Source organism: Cryptomeria japonica, chromosome 9, assembly GCF_030272615.1.
Source record: "Cryptomeria japonica chromosome 9, Sugi_1.0, whole genome shotgun sequence".
Taxonomy (NCBI): Eukaryota; Viridiplantae; Streptophyta; class Pinopsida; order Cupressales; family Cupressaceae; genus Cryptomeria; species Cryptomeria japonica.
The window spans coordinates 742,986,594-743,006,246 of record NC_081413.1 but is presented as its reverse complement, the minus strand read 5'-3'; the positions used below and the strand labels follow the sequence as shown (position 1 = coordinate 743,006,246).

The following is a 19,653-nucleotide window of genomic DNA, read 5'->3' as shown; positions in this document are numbered from 1 at the left end:
ATCAAATGTAGCTACAGTCTATAATCAAAGCAGCACACCGTCACATAATGCATGCCCTCCTCGGATGCATTCCCGAATTGTTTTACACAGCTTTCAAATTTTATTTGGGCCTGTGTTTGATTTGTGCAAAATATGCTTGAAATGCAACACATATGATAGTACTGTTCATACGTTCTCACTGTTTGATTTAATACTAAACACTGCGTTGCTAATGATGGTTGTGCTAACCCTGACTTGCTATCTTCCTGAGGTTTTCTTTTCCTTAGATTGGTGCCAAAGTTGTTATTCTCCCTGAGAGATTTTTCTTCTCAGACTGGGCCAAAGCTGTTACTCATTTTTACTACATGCACTTTTCGCAATTAAAATATTTTTTACTCACTTTAAGATCGACTAAATTCAATAACAAGATACTAATAAATTGTGGTCTTTACTGTATTTGAATTTTCGCAAGCTAACTGATTATTTTAAGCAGATTAATGGGATTTTCATTATTTTAGCTCGACTTTTCCCAAATGAAACACAAATTACTGGAAACTAAATGACTTATCTGAGTATATTGACAAGAATTTGGTGCTCCAGTTCATTGGGTTGTCCAAAGGTGGATACCAACCGACAGAGACTAACTGGCTTTGCGAATTTATGAACATGAAGAAATAGCCAGGTTTATCAACAACAGCATATACTTGAATTTAATATAATGTGCTCCTCACCACTGCCTTCTTTATATATTAAATTTCACGTCAAATTTGTATGAAATCACAGTTAAAAATGTCCAGTTTGATTTAATTGTCAGTGCCAGGGCATCTAGAAAAAAAGCCAATTGGCAATATAATGCAATGTTGCTATAATTGTGACAGGAAAAGTTGACAGGTCTAGCAACAGTGATTTAAAAATTAATGACTGACGAGATTTTTTTAATTAAGAGAATACAATTACAAAAATATTTCAACAGACAAGAAGCACCGACCGATAGATCACCCAGAAAAACAACAAATTATCAATGTTACCTATGCCTTTGAGCAGAAGGAACATTGGAAATTTGTATTATAAAAAGGAAAAATGTGTAAACAATAAGACTGTTCTGTGGGTAGAAACAGTGCAGCAGTCAAATAGCACACCTTTAAATTGTTTATTTATAACTTCGAAAAAAGAATTATGGCCCAAAATTAAACCATGGTCAAAAGAGTTTGATTCTTGATTTTATTTGATTTAAAGCTTCCCAATATTTGCATGTAACAGATGAATAAGTAGAGACTTCCTACTGGCAGAAACTAATAAACTGATCAAACATATAGTAGGTCCAGTGAAAAAAATGGCTCCAAAATGTCTGGTGAGCGAAACACAAAATAAAATGCAGTCTTAACAAGATAAATATTATCATATATATCCAAAGGCCATATCGTGAATAAAATAACAAGCATAAATATAACCCTCCCCAAGAGAATATTTAAGACTTACAAGGTATGAAAAATACCTGACTGAAGAGCTCATGATGCTCAATTTTAAAACCTTGCCATGGCATGTAATGAACTTATTGTTCAAAAGTGATAGAATCTGCCAGGTCAAAGAGAGAAAAAAATTGATCTTAGTTTAGTGCTCTCTTTCAATTTGATTTTGAATGGGTGAAGCTCGGGACCTGAGGACTAACCAGAGTTACTGGTAGGTACAAGTTCAAAACTTTGAAGCTGAGAAATTCCCTAGCAAGGGGTGTGCACTAGTCACCAAAAGCCTAGATATTCTGATAAGGGGATTAAACCTAACTACAGGACAATCACCTAACCTTGCAAACGGTAGAAGCCCAAGAGTCTCTGTGAACCTAGCAAGATGGTTCAGCCTACTCAATCGGGCTTCAGATCAAACTTGATATTTCTTTCACAAATCATGGACTATAAAAGTCAGTAACAATCAGCACTGGTATTTAATTAGGTTCAACGCATAACTTCAACTCAAATCCTGCTAAGGTACTTCATTAGAAGAGATTTCTTAAATAGATAACAGAAAAGCAAATTTCCAATAGAAGTACACCCCTGAAATCGTCTTCTTTATATATTACAAAGAAAGTAAAAATCTTAAGAGGGCAATGCCTACATGTCTTCTCTGTAAAGAACTATAGGATCTGTTAGAAGATCCGTCCAGAAGTTATGTAGCTGAGATATCCAAACCATAGCTTATGCATGGGACCTATTAAGCTTGAAAGTTATTGTTTAGCATCTATATTTGATTTCATTTGCCAAAAATATGGATACATTAATATTTACAGCTTCAACATTCTCCTCAAAACAAGATTAGTTAATTCCTTTTTCTCTTACACTCACGGTGCAAATAGAAATTTCCTTCTACTCTCATTGACATCATCTGCACACCGTCCAGAGTTACTAAGACTCTCAATCCAAACTTCGTCTGATTTGACTGACTCGTCATTGTCATTACGATGCCAGGTCCAGTGTGCATGTGTAGCATTGACAATTTTAAGTTCGCCATGTCCAAAGCTTGCTTCACGAAATGTGGACCATTGAGGTTTTGGATCAATAAACCTGTAGGAAATACAGCAAATGTCTTGTGATTATTGCATCAACCAGTGAAGAATATAACATAATATAGTTCAGTATATAAGGCTACTCAAAGATCAAATGGGCATGTCTGAAATAATCAGACAAGCTAGAATCCTGATTGAATTGGCAGACATAAAATATCTCTCATCTCTCTGTCTCAGGCATCTACTAAGTTTCAAACATGCTCAACCAGAAAATAACATGTTTCATTTCAATTAACTTCTGAATGGTGATGAATAGCTCCATTAGAACAAGCTGCCACTGTGCAAATTGGTCAATAAATCAAACAATAGGTATCAAAACCTTCCACTTTTATTAAGCTTACCTTGTAGCAAGACCCTCACGATTTCCTCCATCGCCTACTGTGATATGCATGGGGCCACGAGGATTAACATTTCCCATATAGACACGAGTCTGAACAATATGGACAATTTAGCAATTCATGGAAATAAATTTTACAACCATATGAAAACAGAACAGATAGGAATTATGTACTTACAGAACGTTCATAAGCATGTACATGCCCTGCAAGTACAATATCAACATTTGCATCATAGAGAAGTGACTCCATGGCTGCCATCATATCATCACCCTCACATTGATGGGCAGTGTTACTATTATACCAAGGGGCATGGAACAGAACTATAAGCCAAGGTGTCTTCACCCTATCCACCCTTGAAAGGTCATCCTAAAATTCAAAAAAATCAGAGCTTCAGGAAATTTGTAACAAGAAGCATTTCTGACTATATACTTACCAGTGGAGTGCTTATAAACCCTAAGTAGGTCACAGACACTTTATAAAACATGTACCTTAAGCCACTGATACTGGTCTGAGCCCTCTTCATAGTCAGTATAGGAACCAAGCATAATAATATGTACTCCTGTAACTTCAAATGAATAATAAAGGTTTGAACTTGAACCACTTTCTGCAAAAGGCATATGCCATCGTGCATTGTATGCTCTAAATGCAGGCATAACTAAGGGAATTGATTCCTTCTCGTGATTCCCTTGCGTGACCATCCATGGCCTCGAACTTGCCAAAGGCTCAATTAGCCGTGCAAATGAGTCCCATGAAGGCTGCCAGTAATCTGCATATGACAGATCACCTGGCAAAAGGTGGATATCGTAATTGCATTGTTGAATGTGTTCTAAAGTTGAAGAGGTCCATCCCGTTTGACCAAGGTCACCTGCAGCAAATATAGATAATGAGTTTGGTTAGAAATTGAATCTTAAAACTTTAAAGAATAAGAATGTCAGAACCTGAGTAAAACAGAATAACGAGATAAGAATGACTCCTAAAGGTCCTTGGGAACTCATAAAGTTCTTTCTAATTTGAAGTTTGTTTGCGGAAACAGGATGGGAACTGCTATAGAGCAGAAGAAAACACAGAAAAAGGACACAGAAAAGAACCACTGTATAGAAAGAGATAAACAATATACGGGGAACTGTTTTTCTTTTGCTTCCTTGCTATGAACTTCACAAAATTTTGCATGTAAGATAAGGGAAATAAGCATGATGTCTCACCAACAACAGAAAAAGTGACTGGAAACTGTGATGGAGGAGTCTTGAAACTGCGCTCTTCTCCATATCTTCCACACCGATAAAAATAAGTTTTATTAGCTTCAAGTGGTCCAATGACAACATTGTGTATCTTACCAGATCCATATAACATGAAAGAATATGAATCCCAATCGCCCATTGATAATGAAGTATACACCCCTGGAGTAGTTCCATATTCTACCACTGTAAGTGCATTAGCCCCATTCGTAATCCATGTGACTCGCATATGATTAGCTCCAGCCAAAGAAATATGTACCTACAAATGAAAATTTCAACAAGCCTGTTGGTAAATATAGAGCACTTCATATATATAATAAGCAAGCAACTGTACCTAGTATTTCCTTACCATGAAACCAATCTACCACAAGAGCTAAATATAAAGGTGAGCATTAAGTGATATTTCTTGACAACTGAGATGGACCTGAAATTTTGATATTGTTTAACTGTAACATATGCCTCTAGTGAGATCGATTCCAAACAATAGGCCAGATCCCATTTAAGTTATTAACAATGTTAGGAAAGTCCAATAATAAAACACACTTCTCTATCAAAGGCCCAAAATTTTCATAATTCCAAAACAAATAAATCAATTTAACAATGGTAGAAGCTGACTATCAAAAAGATAAAAAAAAACACATACCATCACCGACTCCCCAATTGAAGATAAGTAGAAGTACGAATTAAAACACACCAAACAGTCTGATGCTCAAATTTCTCTAGGGGCATACAGAAGCCATGGGCCATAGTGCTCTTCACGGAAGCACTTTACTTGACTTAATGAAGCTTCAAAGCATGTGGAAGATCTGATTTTGTTTGTTATTGGCATTTGTTCTTACTTGATGCAGTCACAGCCAGGAGGTCCAATGAAGGATTATTCAACCATGCAGCCAAACAAACTAACTCACAACCACTTGCTGGATCAACAAAAAATATCCTTATTTTATTACAGTCACAGACTCACAACAACATTACAATCTACAGCAATGAGCTTCTGACATGCAAAGACTCTGGTGTTTAGTTACAACGTGCAAAAAATTAAATTCAGAAGACATGGCAATATAATGCCATGCCCCAACTTAGTTCTACTTTCTTCAATACTTCCTAATGATCTTCAAGAGTGTTATATATCAGCTCCCAAACATAGGAATGATATCAGTTGGCCACAAGGTGGCAAAAAGCTCAATATAATTGGATCTCATAAATAGAGTGCAATGAGGAGGGCTCTTGATGCAGCCATAATCTGAAGGGTCCTCAAAGAGAACTGTTGAGACATAGACCAGCTAGGACTCGAACCTAGGACCTTCCATACGCTGCTGGAGTGCTCTACCACTAAGCTACTGGCCCCTCTTGGACCAGTCCATCGTCGGTCCAAGTGTGGCTTATTTCCAACACCAACACCCCCCCTTAAGCCACACCTCTCGTGTGCTTGGGGCTCCTAGCCTAGACCTGGCTCTAATACCATGTTGAGACATGGACCAGCTAGGACTCGAACCTAGGACCTTCCATACGCTGCTGGAGTGCTCTACCACTGAGCTACTGGCCCCTCTTGGACCAGTCCATCGTCGGTCCGGGTGTGGCTTATTTCCAACACCAACAAGAACAATCCAGATCATGCAGCAAGAGTAACACAACGGAAGCAACAACAACACATGAAGAAAATGTTGATTCAAACATCTGCAACATCATAGATTCATCATAAACCGTCTTGCAACATCCGGTATACATGCAGGCTTACAGGCCTAGAACGACTTACACTCCAGATTTCAATCTATCTGGACCTCCAAGAGGCATCCAAACTACATAATATGAAATCATTCTCATATAATATTTCACTGCCCCACAAAGGATCAATTACAACAATATAAATAGCATCCGGAACACATCCGGGTTGGCCACAAAAGATCGCATTCTCCAAAGACAGGAAAATGACACGTGTAAGATAGATCGGACCCAAAGCATGAAGATCACCTTTGACAAAGACAATAAAAAAGTGTGGACCACCAAAGAAGGTCGGCCAAGAGCCTAGGAACATCGTGCATGGTGCGAATTAGATCCGCAAGTCGAGAAATCGCTCCGCAAGAGAAGAAATCTCCAACTAGCCGTTAAGCTCACAACTGCTCCAGGAACCAAGAAACGGCCAATCTGGAAGCAATAACTTGCCGGAAAAGAGTCCAAATGAACTGGAAATCTAGAACAAGGAATAAGAACACGTCTGGAAGCCAAGAATCTGATCTGCACAGGAAAATGAACTACCGGAGAATTCCAGAAGTAACACATAACAAGAACAAACTGAAAAGCAAATATATTTTTGGTTGATGCAAGATTGCTCAACGACCGGGGATGCTCCTGCATCAGCTCTTGATGCAATGCCTAACATGAGTACTCTTGGGTCCAATGTACCTTGCTATGCGTTCCTTTGCTGGCACAAACTCCAAAAAGTTGTTGTGAGCCATGAACATTGAACAATGAATTGGGTATGACCCGAATACACTAAATGAAGTTCAACAACCGATTGATGCCATTGTGATAACCAAAAACTACTAGAAAGTGAATATGACATTGAAGTATCCTAGTAAAACATATATCTTTGGATGCAAAGTAGGATATGCAATTGTGCTGAGACACGGTTGAATCTTTTGTGACTATGTGGTGACTAGAATGTAAATGAAGACCTACAAACAAAACAAACCAGTGAAAGAAAATAGTTTTGGTTGATGAAATATTTCTCTTACACCCTGGGATGTTCCTACATTAGACCCCCAAGGTTGATTGAAAAGTGAGTCTCTCATTTTCTAGTAGCTAAAGACGATCTACCTCAATCTTTGAAATCCAAGTTGAGTATTCTTTAGGCTCTCTTTTCCACTTTACTAAATACTCCTTATAATGCCTATTTTTGGTGCTCCTTCCAATTCTATTGTCCAAAATCTACTCTATTTATTCTTTCTTTTGTTGTGTTCCTTGACTTTGCCATTGTACCTTTGCTACTTTCCATTGACTCTCCTTCGTGATATTGGTGTAAATCTAAAATATTGACCACTAGTGATATACCCAAACCTTTCCAACAATTCCACTTCATATGCATTTCCTAAATCAAACCTCTTTATAATTTTGCAAGGACCAAACTTCTTCATTTTTAACTCCTTGTATGTTCTCACTAGAAATCTTTCCTTCCTAAGATATACCATCACATCTTCTCCAATTGCAAACTTCTTATGTTTTCTCTTCTCACCAACTTTCTCCTTATACTAGTCATTCATTTTCTCCAAATGGCTTCTTAAATGTACTTCCTGCATATATTCTACGAATTCTTTTGCCTATGCATTCCTCTTTTCTTCCATATTTATATCCCTCAACTCTAATACATTCCTTGGGCTACTGCCATATGGGATCACAAATAGTGTCTTTCTTGTATTCCTATTAGCTAAGTAATTGTATGCAGACTTTGCTTATGGTAGAACCTATGTCACAAGGCTCGCATTCGTGTTCGACAACAATTAAATTTGGATGAGTGTGGCAAGGGAAAAAAATTGTCGTCAAATTCGCCTTTTATAAATTTGATTTTTTAAATATAATAATAAATCCATAAAAATAAAACATTATGTTAAATTTGAATATTTAATAATAAATTGAAAAGCATTATATTATAAACATGTTTAAAAATTTAACTCAGCTATTATTAATATATAGATAATAAGTATATTAAATTTTATATACTAACTAATAAATATATTATAATTGAAATTTACTTTAAATATTTTGATTATAAAAAATTTGACATTGTTTAAAAAACAAAATTTAAAGGTATTAAAGTTATTTTATATTAATATTATTAATATATTAAATAAAAAATCTAAAATTTTAAAACATAAGAAAAACAAATCGATATTGTTTGAAAAACAAAAGATAAAGATACTAAATTTTATTTTAAAAAACAAAAAATTAAAATATTAACATACATCACTCCTAGGAACATTCCATAAGATTGTTGGGTGCATGTGTCGAACAGGAAACTCTAGAAAGTGAATAATAGCAAGAGGAGGCAACGAACAAGCGGAAGAGTTGACATTGATCTTTTGATCCTTAGCAATGGGTAGACAACTCAGCCACAAGTGAGAGAGGATTGAGGATTGAAGTTTGTTGTGTGTGGCTCTGCCCTCTTGCCCCCTCAATGATTCACATCTTCCCTTCTCCAAAACAACAAACGAATCCATTCGGGTCCCGCTCAATCCCCTTCCAAGAATGAACAAAAAAAAGACCCAAAAATTAAATAGATATTAAAAAAGCAACATCCTACTATTCACTCGATTACAACACCGAGTTTCTCTTTATTAAAAATGGTAAGCCCTTATTCCTATGAATATAAGGGCAAACAAATACAATTTTTTAAGATTTATTTGAAGTTTGTTGAATCTTGAATTTCATAGATGAAATTTGCCAAATCTTGTGACTTAGGGTAGAACCATATCCCAATTTCCTATCTTTTCTCCAACCAAACATCTTAACAAGTTACCTAAACTCCTATTCACTACTTCAATTTGTCCATCAATTCCTAGGTGATATGCCAAACTAAATTTAAAATCTATATTATTCACCTTCTTCCACAATGATTTTTGGAAATATCAACAAATTTAGTGTCCCTATTTGAAACAATGCTCCTTAGGAAACATGCAATCCCGTAAGTTATTTGAAAAATAGTTCATTTGTGTACCTCATCTTTGTTTATCTTACATCAAATGAAAAGTGTCATCTTAGAAAATCTATCCACAACCACAAATATAGAATCATGACATCTTTGGGTTCTTGGCAATCCCAATACAAAATCCATATTTATGTCCTCCAAGATTTCTCTGGAATAGGTAATGGCTAGCACAAACATATGTTGTGACTACTTCCTTTTGCAATTTGACAAGCCCTACACCATTGGACCAATCTAACACATCCTTGTATATTTGAAGCCAAAAATAGTTCACTTACCAATGCAACTATCTTATTTATTCCAAAATGTCTTGCTGAATTGCCCATATGTTTATCCTTGGTCAAATTTTCTCTCATTGAGCTTCTAGGAATACACAACTAACTACCTTTGAACAACATCTCATTCTGTCAAATAGTCAAGCCACTTCTATCAACTTACTACTATTTTATAGGCTCTCTATGCCTCTACAAAGTCAAATTAGTCCCATACAATTGCATCAATTCTTTTAACCCCAACAACTTCTATTTTCATTTTTGTAAGCAATTTTTTCTCCTATTCAGTGCATCGAAAACCTTGTTAGATTTTTTGCTCCTATGTTTCAATACAAAAGTATAACTTTGCTTAAATTCTATCCATCTCATATGTGTTTGATTCATCTTACCTTGGTTGTTCAAATATTACGATGCTTGATGATCAATGTATAACAAAAACTATTTTAGTAACAAGTAATGCCTTCATTTCTTGAATTATGGTACAAAATTCTTGATCACAAGCTGAGTATCTTCTTGTGTCCATCAATTTTTCACTAAAATGAGTTATACATCTTCCTTTTTGCCTCAACATTTCTCCTATTGCAATTCCAATTGTGTCACAATCCACTTGGGATGCCTTGTCAAATTTCAACAATGCTAGCATTACCTATTGTATCACATTCTTCAGCAATTCAAAACTTTGTCTTCTCTAGAGGTCCACTTAAACTCATTCTTATCTCCCCTCGTTGTCTTAGTTGGAGATATACAAATGAAACTAAAATTCCTAATGAACTTTCTATAGAAACTTGCCAAACCATGACAAATCTTCCATTCCACAATTTCTCTCACCTTCTCTAGATCCATCTTCATTCCTCCAACTACGATTACAAATCCCAAACATACCACCTCTATCTTCATGAACTACACTTCTTAATGTTTATCAACAACCTTTCTTCCCACAATCTCTACAAAACTAATTTGATATGTTCTAGGTGTTCTTCCTTAGTCTTGCTGAAAATCAATATGTGCACAAAAATTTCTTCAATACCTCATCAACCTCATAAATCTACTTGGTGCATTAGTCAATTCAAAGGGCATAACCAACCACTCACATAGTCTTTTGTATGTCTTCCATTCATCTCCCTCTTTAATTCTTATTTGATGGTAAGCGCTTTTCAAATCAATCTAAGTAAAATACCTTGCTTTGAGCAAACATTCCATTATGCCATCCATCCTTAGCAATGGTAACCTATAATTTATGGGGATTTATTTATTGCCTTAAAATTTGTACACATCCTCCATTCACCACCCTTACTGGTCACTAGCAATTTGGGTGCCACGGACTCGCTCTCTTTGATTAATCATTTTCTCATCAATTCCTACAATTGTTGGTTCAACACTCTGTTTTCTATTAGTGTAATCGTATTTGTCACCTTATTTGACAAATTATCCCCGAGAACCAGATCTATACGATGAGTAATACTCCTTACTGGTGGCGATCCCTTGAGCATGTTGTTTGATATAATGTCTTGGTATTCTACCAATATTTTTAAAACCTCTCTTTGTGGTGCCTCTTCTACATTTGTGCTATTGTCTATTGTGCTTGTGGTGTCGTAGACCTTAGATATCAATGCAAAACACATATCCTCATGCCTCAAGCTATCCAAAAACTTTCTTTTGTCCACTAGAAAAATGCTAGTATTGCTGCAAACATATCCTCTTTCCTTTAGCAGAATCAGCTTGTGCCTCTTACCATTGTTGGACTATGAGTGTTCGCTCTTCCATCATGTGTAGCACTTTTGTCATATTGTCATGTCTCAAATCCTTTGGCATTATGTCACACAAAATTTCAGCATGATAAGTGTCTATCTTAAATTTAACCCTTGTTCCTTCACTAACACCCTATGTCACTTTTGCAACTAAGCAATCCTATAGGGTTTGGGATGTTCTAGCCTTTCTAATTTCAGCTTGTCTATTGTCTCCTCAAACACTAAATTAACTATACTACTACAATATGTAACAACATAAAACTTGCCTCCAAATATGCATATTGTTTGGAACAAACTTATCGTTTGTATTGGCTCCACCTCATAATCATGTTTAAATAGAGCCCTTCTTGTGGCAAAGGACTTACCTTTTTCTACTTCATCTTAAAATTTGTATGATCTCTCAATCTCTTCATCAACATGGGCAGCTCTTGCTCTTTCTTCTGACCTCCATCTAGGGCTTCTTTGACCTAGGTGGCATTCAAACGCTTGGTGTCCTCCACATCTAAAACATGTTCCTTTTAAAGGTCTACCATCACTTCTACCATATCACCCCCTACCCCTGTGATATCCATCAATTTTTTCATTGCAATGTGAATATCTATCGTGTCCATCTTTGTGGTAAGAATCGCTACTTTCTCCTTGCGGTATGGGTTATCACTCTTGGGATCCTCCAAATAGGTCTCTTTTCACTAGGGTGTGACCTATCCTCTTAGAACCTCCCTACTCTTCCTTTGTCATCTTTATCTATCTTCAAATCTTGGGTTTATTTTCTTTTTGCGGTTAGGGCCATTTGAATACTTGTATTATTTGGATGTTTAACATACTCAACTCTTCTTGAATTGATTCTCTCAAGCCGTTCATGTATCTGGCCACTTTCTTTGGTCCTTCATCATGGTGTGTTGAAAGGATTGTTATCCTGTGGTGCTCCTTAGTTTCTTTACAATTATATCTCTTTTCTTTAGATTGTACAAATATTTAGTAGCTCTAATTGGTAATTTGCAAGAATGAACTTAGATTTCAATTTACTCAACATTTATATCCCAATACTTGGTTTACCTTTCCTTTTCCTTTATAGATAGGCTTCCTTCCAACAAATGGTAGCATGACCCTTCAACTTGGTCTTAGCAAATTTTATTCCATTTGAATCATCATTGTCTCCATACTCAGATGTTATTCTAAGTTGGTTATCCAATCCATGAGCTCTTCATAATATAGACTACCAAAATAATTGGAAACACCTACTCTAGTTTTCTTTACCAATGCTTGATATGGCCTTTAGCATTTGTTTTTCCTTGTATTCTTCTTCACTTTCTCTCTACTCAGCAGGGCTGGCTTCCTGGTCTTCACCACTTTCATCATTTCTAAGGTTATGGTTTCTTTTGTGGTTCTCCTAAAAAATATCCATCTCGATCTTCATAACTTTCACCAACTCAAGCACCTCTTCCATCCTCCCAACAACATTAACAATACCATGTCATCTTCATGGTGACATCTTGGGTTTGGTGTGAATTGCCTCAAGTCGATGGTCAATCCACAATTACCCCTACAAACCAGCACACAATGGGCACTATATTTACAAGTTTCTTATGGGCTGCCTCAATTCAACAATCTATTTACAACTACACCTTATTGTGTAATATCTCCTTTTGGGAGGACCCTAGATCTTACCCTAAAATCACAAATTCCGTTAAAATAAGAAATGTTAGATAGTTAGGGATCATACCTTTAACAATAAAACGTCTTTATCAAGATAGATCCGGTTGAGATCCTGTAACCATGTTAGATAATATTGGATATAATTTACAAGACTAATTATTTCTATTAGGGTTAGTAATCACACATGAGTATAATTATGTATAATCATCATAATACATTAGATAAGTCATGTCACGTCTATATTCATCACAATAGGTTTAACTGCAAAAGCACAATAGGTTGGTACATTAGACACATTAGACATCCATCATGGAGTGGTCTACTTAGATGGTGATCTCATATCTGCTCCCCTTCCTTTCATTTCCTCCTCTTCTCCACATGATTGCTTGTTGGGGTATAGATAAATTAATGATTTAGAATATGTATGACATTATCACATAACAATTATTGATTCCACTACTTCATACTATTATAATTGTAGAACATGAGATTATTGCAGGTTATATACTCTCAGTCTGCTGATGCAATTTAGACAGATCTGACTTAATGCCAATTCCCTCCTTGGATTCTGAATGGTTCAATCTATTTATTGGATCATTGTTTCTCTCTTATGAGGATCGATGTTCCTTTTTGAAATAATTCCTTGATGCTTGATGCTTGATATCTTCTGGACTGATCTGCTCTTTATGAGCACTGATTGCTAGTTGGATTGATTGTCTTCCTTCATGGTTCGATACTATTGCTGTGTAGTAACTGATCGTTGCATTATTTAATTTGCTGTCTCCTATTTAGTATGACCGCTGCTTTTATTATATTATTGGTGCAGCTCATTGCTTACTGCTTTTAGGATTTATCTATGCTTATATCTGCTGTTAGATCCTAGAATATTCTTCCTCAAAGTAGATCTCCTTCTATTTATATCTTCTATTGGTGGGGTCATACCCTTTCATTTTGAAGAGATGTATCCTTTCAAAGTGAGGTTGGCCTCTCAGATAATTGATTTTACTATTTTTATTTTATCTCATTTTAATGCTGGGTTGGCCTTAGACATGTTAATATTAGCCATTACTTATTCCTTTCATTAGTCAGCCTTAACTTCCTTGATGAGGTCAGCCTCCCTTGATTTTTAAATCCATGAATTTAGTATAAATAGGGGCTGCAATTATTATATGTTATTTATTTTGTTTTTGTTATCTTTGTTTTCTCTCAGCAGGGCATCATGACATCTGTTTTGGGCGAGGACATGACATATTGGAGATACCTCATTTATTTATTCCATAGTACAAACAGCCATTGATCCTTTGATGTGCATTACTTCAACTTCGACAATCTATACACAAAGTACTCCCTCTTTCCTTGTATGCTTTATTTACGAGTCTAACATCGTAACTCATGAATCCTTCACTAGGCCAACACTCAATTGTTGCAAAACATCTTCTAATCACTCTCCACACATGTTATTCTTCCTCCTTATCAAACTCATTCTATAAAACTACATAAATCAACTTAGCTCTATTTTATGGCTAAGGGTCCAATGAAGGATCATCCAACCATGCATCCAAACAAAGTGCTCAATAGATCAACAAGTAAATATCCTTATTTTATTGCAGTCACAACACAATTACAATTTGCAGCAATGGGCTTTCAACATACTAGGCCTCAACTATTTGATTACAATGTGCAAATGATAGCATTTGAAAGATATTGCAATACAATGCCATGCCCCAACTTAGTTCTACTTTATTCAATGCTTTCTAATGATCTTCAAGAGTGTATATATATTAGCACCACTCGTAGGAATGATCTCAGTCAGCCACAAGATATTGCAAAGCTAAGTGCCCCATAAAATGTGTAGTTGGCCAGACGTATAGTTGGATCTCTTGAATCAAGAGCGGTGATGAGGGATCTCCATGCGACACAACATAAGCACTCCCAGGTCCAATGCACCTTTATATGTGTTCCTTTGCTAGTGCGAAGTTTGAAAAGCTAAATTATAAGCCAAAAACAATGAATTTGATATAAGCCTAATTACACCCAGTAAAGTTCAAAGACCAATTAATGCCCTTGTGATTATCAAAAACTGCTGGAAATTGAATATAACATTAAAGTATCATAGTAGAACATATATGTCCTGATGCAAGGTAAGATGTGCCACTATGGTGAAATGCAATATGATCTTCAATAATTAACTAGTGATTGGAATGTAAATGAAAATCTGCAAACAAAACAAACGAGTAAAAGACAATATTTTTTTGTTGATGCAAGGTTGCTCTTACACCCTAAGATGCTCCTAAATCACCTCTAATTTAGTGCAATGAAATATATAGCAAACTATGCATTCTATAGAAATTCACAATATGCTACAAAATAGTGGCACTATTTTCATGACTAGTCCAAAGAGAATTGTATCCTTGCTAGCCCAATACTTCTACAAGTAATTTTAGGAAATTTACTCCTGATAAATTTTGTGTTAAGATATCAGCTGAAAGCCAGAGTTTATCTCAAATGTATCCCATAATTATGGCACCACAGCTTCAATAATATCCATCATTAAGTAAGGTGATGGGTCTCCAATTTTTAATGACGGTTTTGTCTCCCTCTTTAGTTTGCAACTTAATGATACCTTTATTGATATTACATCCTAGAGACCCTTTGCTGATTGCCTCCTTATAAACTTGCAGCAGATCCTCACATATCCACTATACATTAGTCTTATAAAATTCAATGGACAGACCATCCGCCCCAGGAGTTTTATCATTATTAAGAGTCATCATGACTTTCTTGATTTCATCAATAGACAACTCTTCTACTAGTTTCCTAGCATCTTCTTCTGCAACTTTCTTGAGGGTTATGTGCTTAAGATGCTCCATGGCTCTATGATAGCATGCTTAGTTGCTTTTGGAGGTGAATAGAGCCTTGTAGAACAAAAAGAATTGCTCCTTGATGTCACCTTGATCTTCTAGGAGTTTTCCTTCATGCCAAATCTTATCAATTTGTTCCATCATCCCTTTTTCTTTGATATACCGAAAGAAATATTTTGTTCCTTTTTCCCCATTGTTCAGCCAATTTAGTTTGGCTTTAACCTTAAGCCCCTGAATCTTGTGCACCTGTATCTTCTTTAATTCATTTTTTGCAGTTACAAGTTCCTCACATAGAGATTCACTCATTGGGTCTTCTTGAACATAGTTTTCACCATTTAGTAGTTTATGTGCTTAAGATGCTCCATGGCTCTATGATAGAATGCCTGGTTGCTTTCAGAGGTGAATAGCGCCTTGTAGAACAAAAAGAATTGCTCCTTGATGTCACCTTGATCTTCAAGGAGTTTTCCTTCATGCCAAATCTGATCAATTGTTCCTTCATCCCTTTTTCTTTGATATACCAAAAGAAATTTTTTGTTCCTTTGTCCCCATTGTTCAGCCAATTTAGTTTGGCTTTAACCTTAAGCCCCTGAATCTCATGCACCTGTATCTTATTTAATTCATTTTTTGCAATTACAAGTTCCTTACATAGAGATTCACTCATTGGATCTTCTTGAACATAGTTTTAAGCATTTAGTAGTTTATTCTGCAACTCATTTTCACCTCCATCATATCTCGCCCTGCCCCTCTGATATCCATCAAATTTGTCACTGCCATGTGAATTTCTGTCATGTCTATCTTTGTGGTAAGAATTGTTACTTTCTCCTTGTGGTATGGGTTATCAGTCTTGGGATCCTCCACATAGGTGTCTTTTCACCAGGGCGTAACCTATCCTACTAGAACATCCCTACTCTTCCTCTGTCATCTTTAACTATCTTCAAATCTTGGGTTTATTTTATTTTTGTGGTAGGGCCCTCTAGCATGCTTCTATTATTTGGATATTTAACATACTCACTCTCAGCTCTCCTTGAATTGATTCTCTCACGCCACTCATGTATCTTGCAACTTTCTCCGCTTTATCATGGTGTCCTAATAGGATTGTTAGCCTGTAGTACTCCTTAGTATAGTCCTTTACAATCATATCTCTTTGCTTTAATGTGCAGATCTTTTAGTAGCTCTAATTGGTAATTTGCAAGAATGAACTTAGATTTCAATTTATTCAACGTTTTGTCCCATCTCCTAATTCTTGGTTTACCTTTCCTATTAATTTTAGCTAGACTGACTTCCACCAAAAGGCAGCATGACCCTTCAACTTGGTCTTAGCAAATTTTATTCCATTTGGATCATCATTGTCTTCATACTCAAAATGTTATTCTAATTCAATTATACAATCTATCCTCTTCAAGATATAAACTACCAGAATAATTGGAAACATCTACTCTAGTTTTCTTTACCAATGCTTGATATGGCCTTTAGCATTTGTTCTTCCTTGTCTTCTTCTTCACTTTCGCTCTATCAGGCAAGGCTGGCTTCCTGTTCTTCACCACTTTCATCATTTCTAGGTTAGGTTTCTTTTATGGGCTGCCTCAATTTGACAATGTATTTACAATCACACCTTATTGGAGATATCTCATTTATTTATACCAAAGTACAAACAAACATAGATTCCTTGATTTGCATTACTTCAACTTTGACAATCTATACACAAAGCACTCCCTCTTCTTTGTATGCTTTATTTATGAATCTAACATCGTAACTCATGAATCCTGCACTAGGCCAACATTTAATTGTTGCCAAAAATCTTCTAAGCACTCTCCACACGTATTATCCTTCCTCCTTAACAAACTCATTCTTTAAAACTACATCAATCAATTTAGCTCTAATTTACAGCTGAGTGTCCACTGAAGGATCGTCCAACCATGCATCCATTCAATAGATCAACAAGCAAATATCCTTATTTTGTTACAGTCACAACAAGATTACAATTCTCAGCAATGGGCATTCAACATACCAGGCCTCAACTATTTGATTACAATGTTCTTCACTGTGTTCTAATGATCTACAAGAGCGTATATATATTAGCATCAGTCATAGGAATGATCTCAGTCGGCCACAAGATAGTGCAAAGTTCAGTGCCCCATCAAATGTGTAGTTGGCCAGATGTATAATTGGATCTCTTTAAAAAAATGCAGTGATGAGGGATCTTCAGGCGACACAACATAAGCACTCCTAGGTCCAAAGTACCTTGCTGTGTTCCTTTGCTAGTGCAACCTCTGAAAAGCTAAATTATGAGCCACGAACAGTGAATTGGATATAAGCCTAATACACCAATTAAAGTTCAAAGACCAATTAATGCCCTTGTGACTATCAAAAACTACTGGAAAGTGAATATAACATTTTTTATTTTTTTTATTTTTTAATAATATAACATTTAGTATCATAGTAGAACATATATGTCCTGATGCAATGTAAGATGTGCCACTATGGTGAAACGAAATATGATCTTCAATGATTAACTGGTGATTGGAATGTAAATGAAAATCTGCAAACAAAACAAACAAGTAAAAGACAATTTTTTTGTTGCTGCAAGGTTGTTCTTACACCCTAAGATGCTCCTACTTCACCTCTAATTTAGTGCAATGAAATATATAGCAAACTATGTATTCTATAGAAATTTGCAATATGCTACAAAATAGTTACACCATTTTTAAGACTAGTAAAAAATAAATTGTATCCTTGTTAGCCCAATACTGCTACATGTAATTCTAGGAAATTTACTCCTCACAAATTTTGCACTAAGATATCAGCTGAAAGCTGGGGTTTCTCTCAAATCTATCCCATAATTATGAAACCACAGCTTCTCCCCATGTCCAACTCATTTATTGTGTCATCGTTAGACCTAGATCATGTCCTTACCAGTACTCCATATTACCATTACAACACAACCCGTTCAACAAAGCTAATACTATTGGGTGCAGCTTTTAGTAAGTTGTGGGATAAACTTAAACTTAAATCACATTATTTCTGTATAAACTTCCGCAATTTATTGAGTAAAACACTGGACAGCAACTTGTAAACTTTTAAAAGCTGGAAAACTTACAATTTTAAAAAAAATAAAAAAATGGACGCCCTTATTCCACTACAATCATAATCATCGAAAAAACTAAAGCACACATGTTTCAAAATAAGAAAAATAGAACCTCGTCTGATCATTTTTTATAAATACAAGTAACCCAAACCCATTAAAGAAAACATACAAATTTTCAAATGGGTGCCTTTCAGAACACATATATGATACAATCACATCATTTCTGTACAGTTTACCAAAAACAGCCAAAATATCGTTAAAAACACTTCTCTACCCAAAAAGATGAAAAAATTATTATTTCACAAATGGATGGATTTATTCATGTAGAATTTAATTAAAAAATAAAACATCTTAAAAAAAAAAATGAACCCCAATTACAAACCTATTGCGAAAATCATATTAATTTTCAAGTGAGCGCTCTCAAAAGTTAAAACACATTTAAGCGCATTATTTATGTCCAATTTAACATAAAAGTTCATCTTTAAAGCTGAAGGGAATCATTTCAAGATCAGACAGCTGAAAAATTCAGAGATTTTCAAATAAGGTGCTTGTACTCCTGCACGAATGACATAAAAGATCAAACAGTAAACTAAAATTGAATCCAACTAAATTGTTTTTTTTAATATACCAGAACCCCAAACCCACTGAGAATAGTATACAAAATTTCACGTGGGTGTCCTCAAAACACAAAATAGCACCACATGAAGTATAATTAACACAAAAGATCAAACAAATAAAAATCTAAACCAATACCCATTTCAACTTATAAATAATCAGTGATGCACACCAAATTCATTCTAGAACTGACAACATTTGACTCATGTTTACATAGTTGAGATAATCTACATACCTGTTCTGGCTGGAGGCTTGATTTTCCCCGCCACGGGAGAGACAGTGTAGCTCTTGCAGGAGGTCTGGTGTATGAAGATGCACTGACAGACAAAATTAGTAACAACATTGCAATCACTTGAATTTTAGCCATGTGTGACTGCCCTCGATCCTTCGTCTCCATCAAATTCACTCGTAGAAGCTGGCTGTAACAGCAATTTCAAAAAATTAAACCCTCACTGCTGTAATTGTTTCCTAGCTTCTGGTTGCACCTGATAAAAAAGATCACAAGAATATCCCTTATATAAATAAATGATATAATGGAATATTATCGGACGGGTTTATATGAGTTATAGGATTTCATAATTTATTTGTTTAGATTTTATTTTGAAAAA

General features: G+C 35.5%; 1 protein-coding gene across 1 annotated transcript; it reads right to left on the bottom strand.

The window, feature by feature from the left end:
- Positions 1-2,020: 2,020 nt before the first annotated feature.
- On the bottom strand, positions 2,021-19,579 carry LOC131038671 (purple acid phosphatase 18). The gene is made up of 6 exons (XM_057971177.2): positions 19,281-19,579; positions 4,077-4,368; positions 3,363-3,739; positions 3,052-3,240; positions 2,878-2,966; positions 2,021-2,534 (listed from the first exon to the last, which is right to left on the bottom strand). The coding sequence occupies exons 1-6, from the start codon at positions 19,440-19,442 to the stop codon at positions 2,312-2,314; spliced, it is 1,332 nt and encodes a 443-aa protein (XP_057827160.1). The 5' UTR covers positions 19,443-19,579; the 3' UTR covers positions 2,021-2,311.
- Between the last annotated feature and the right edge of the window lie 74 nt (positions 19,580-19,653).

Excerpts from the sequence above, each read along its gene's own strand:
- LOC131038671 (XM_057971177.2), bottom strand. The coding sequence starts at position 19,442 with ATGGAGACGAAGGATCGAGGGCAGTCACACATGGCTAAAATTCAAGTG. Across the intron at positions 2,967-3,051 it reads TACATGCTTATGAACGTTCT|ACTCGTGTCTATATGGGAAA; the intron begins GTAAGTACATAA and ends CATATTGTTCAG. Across the intron at positions 2,535-2,877 it reads CGTGAGGGTCTTGCTACAAG|GTTTATTGATCCAAAACCTC; the intron begins GTAAGCTTAATA and ends TATTTCCTACAG.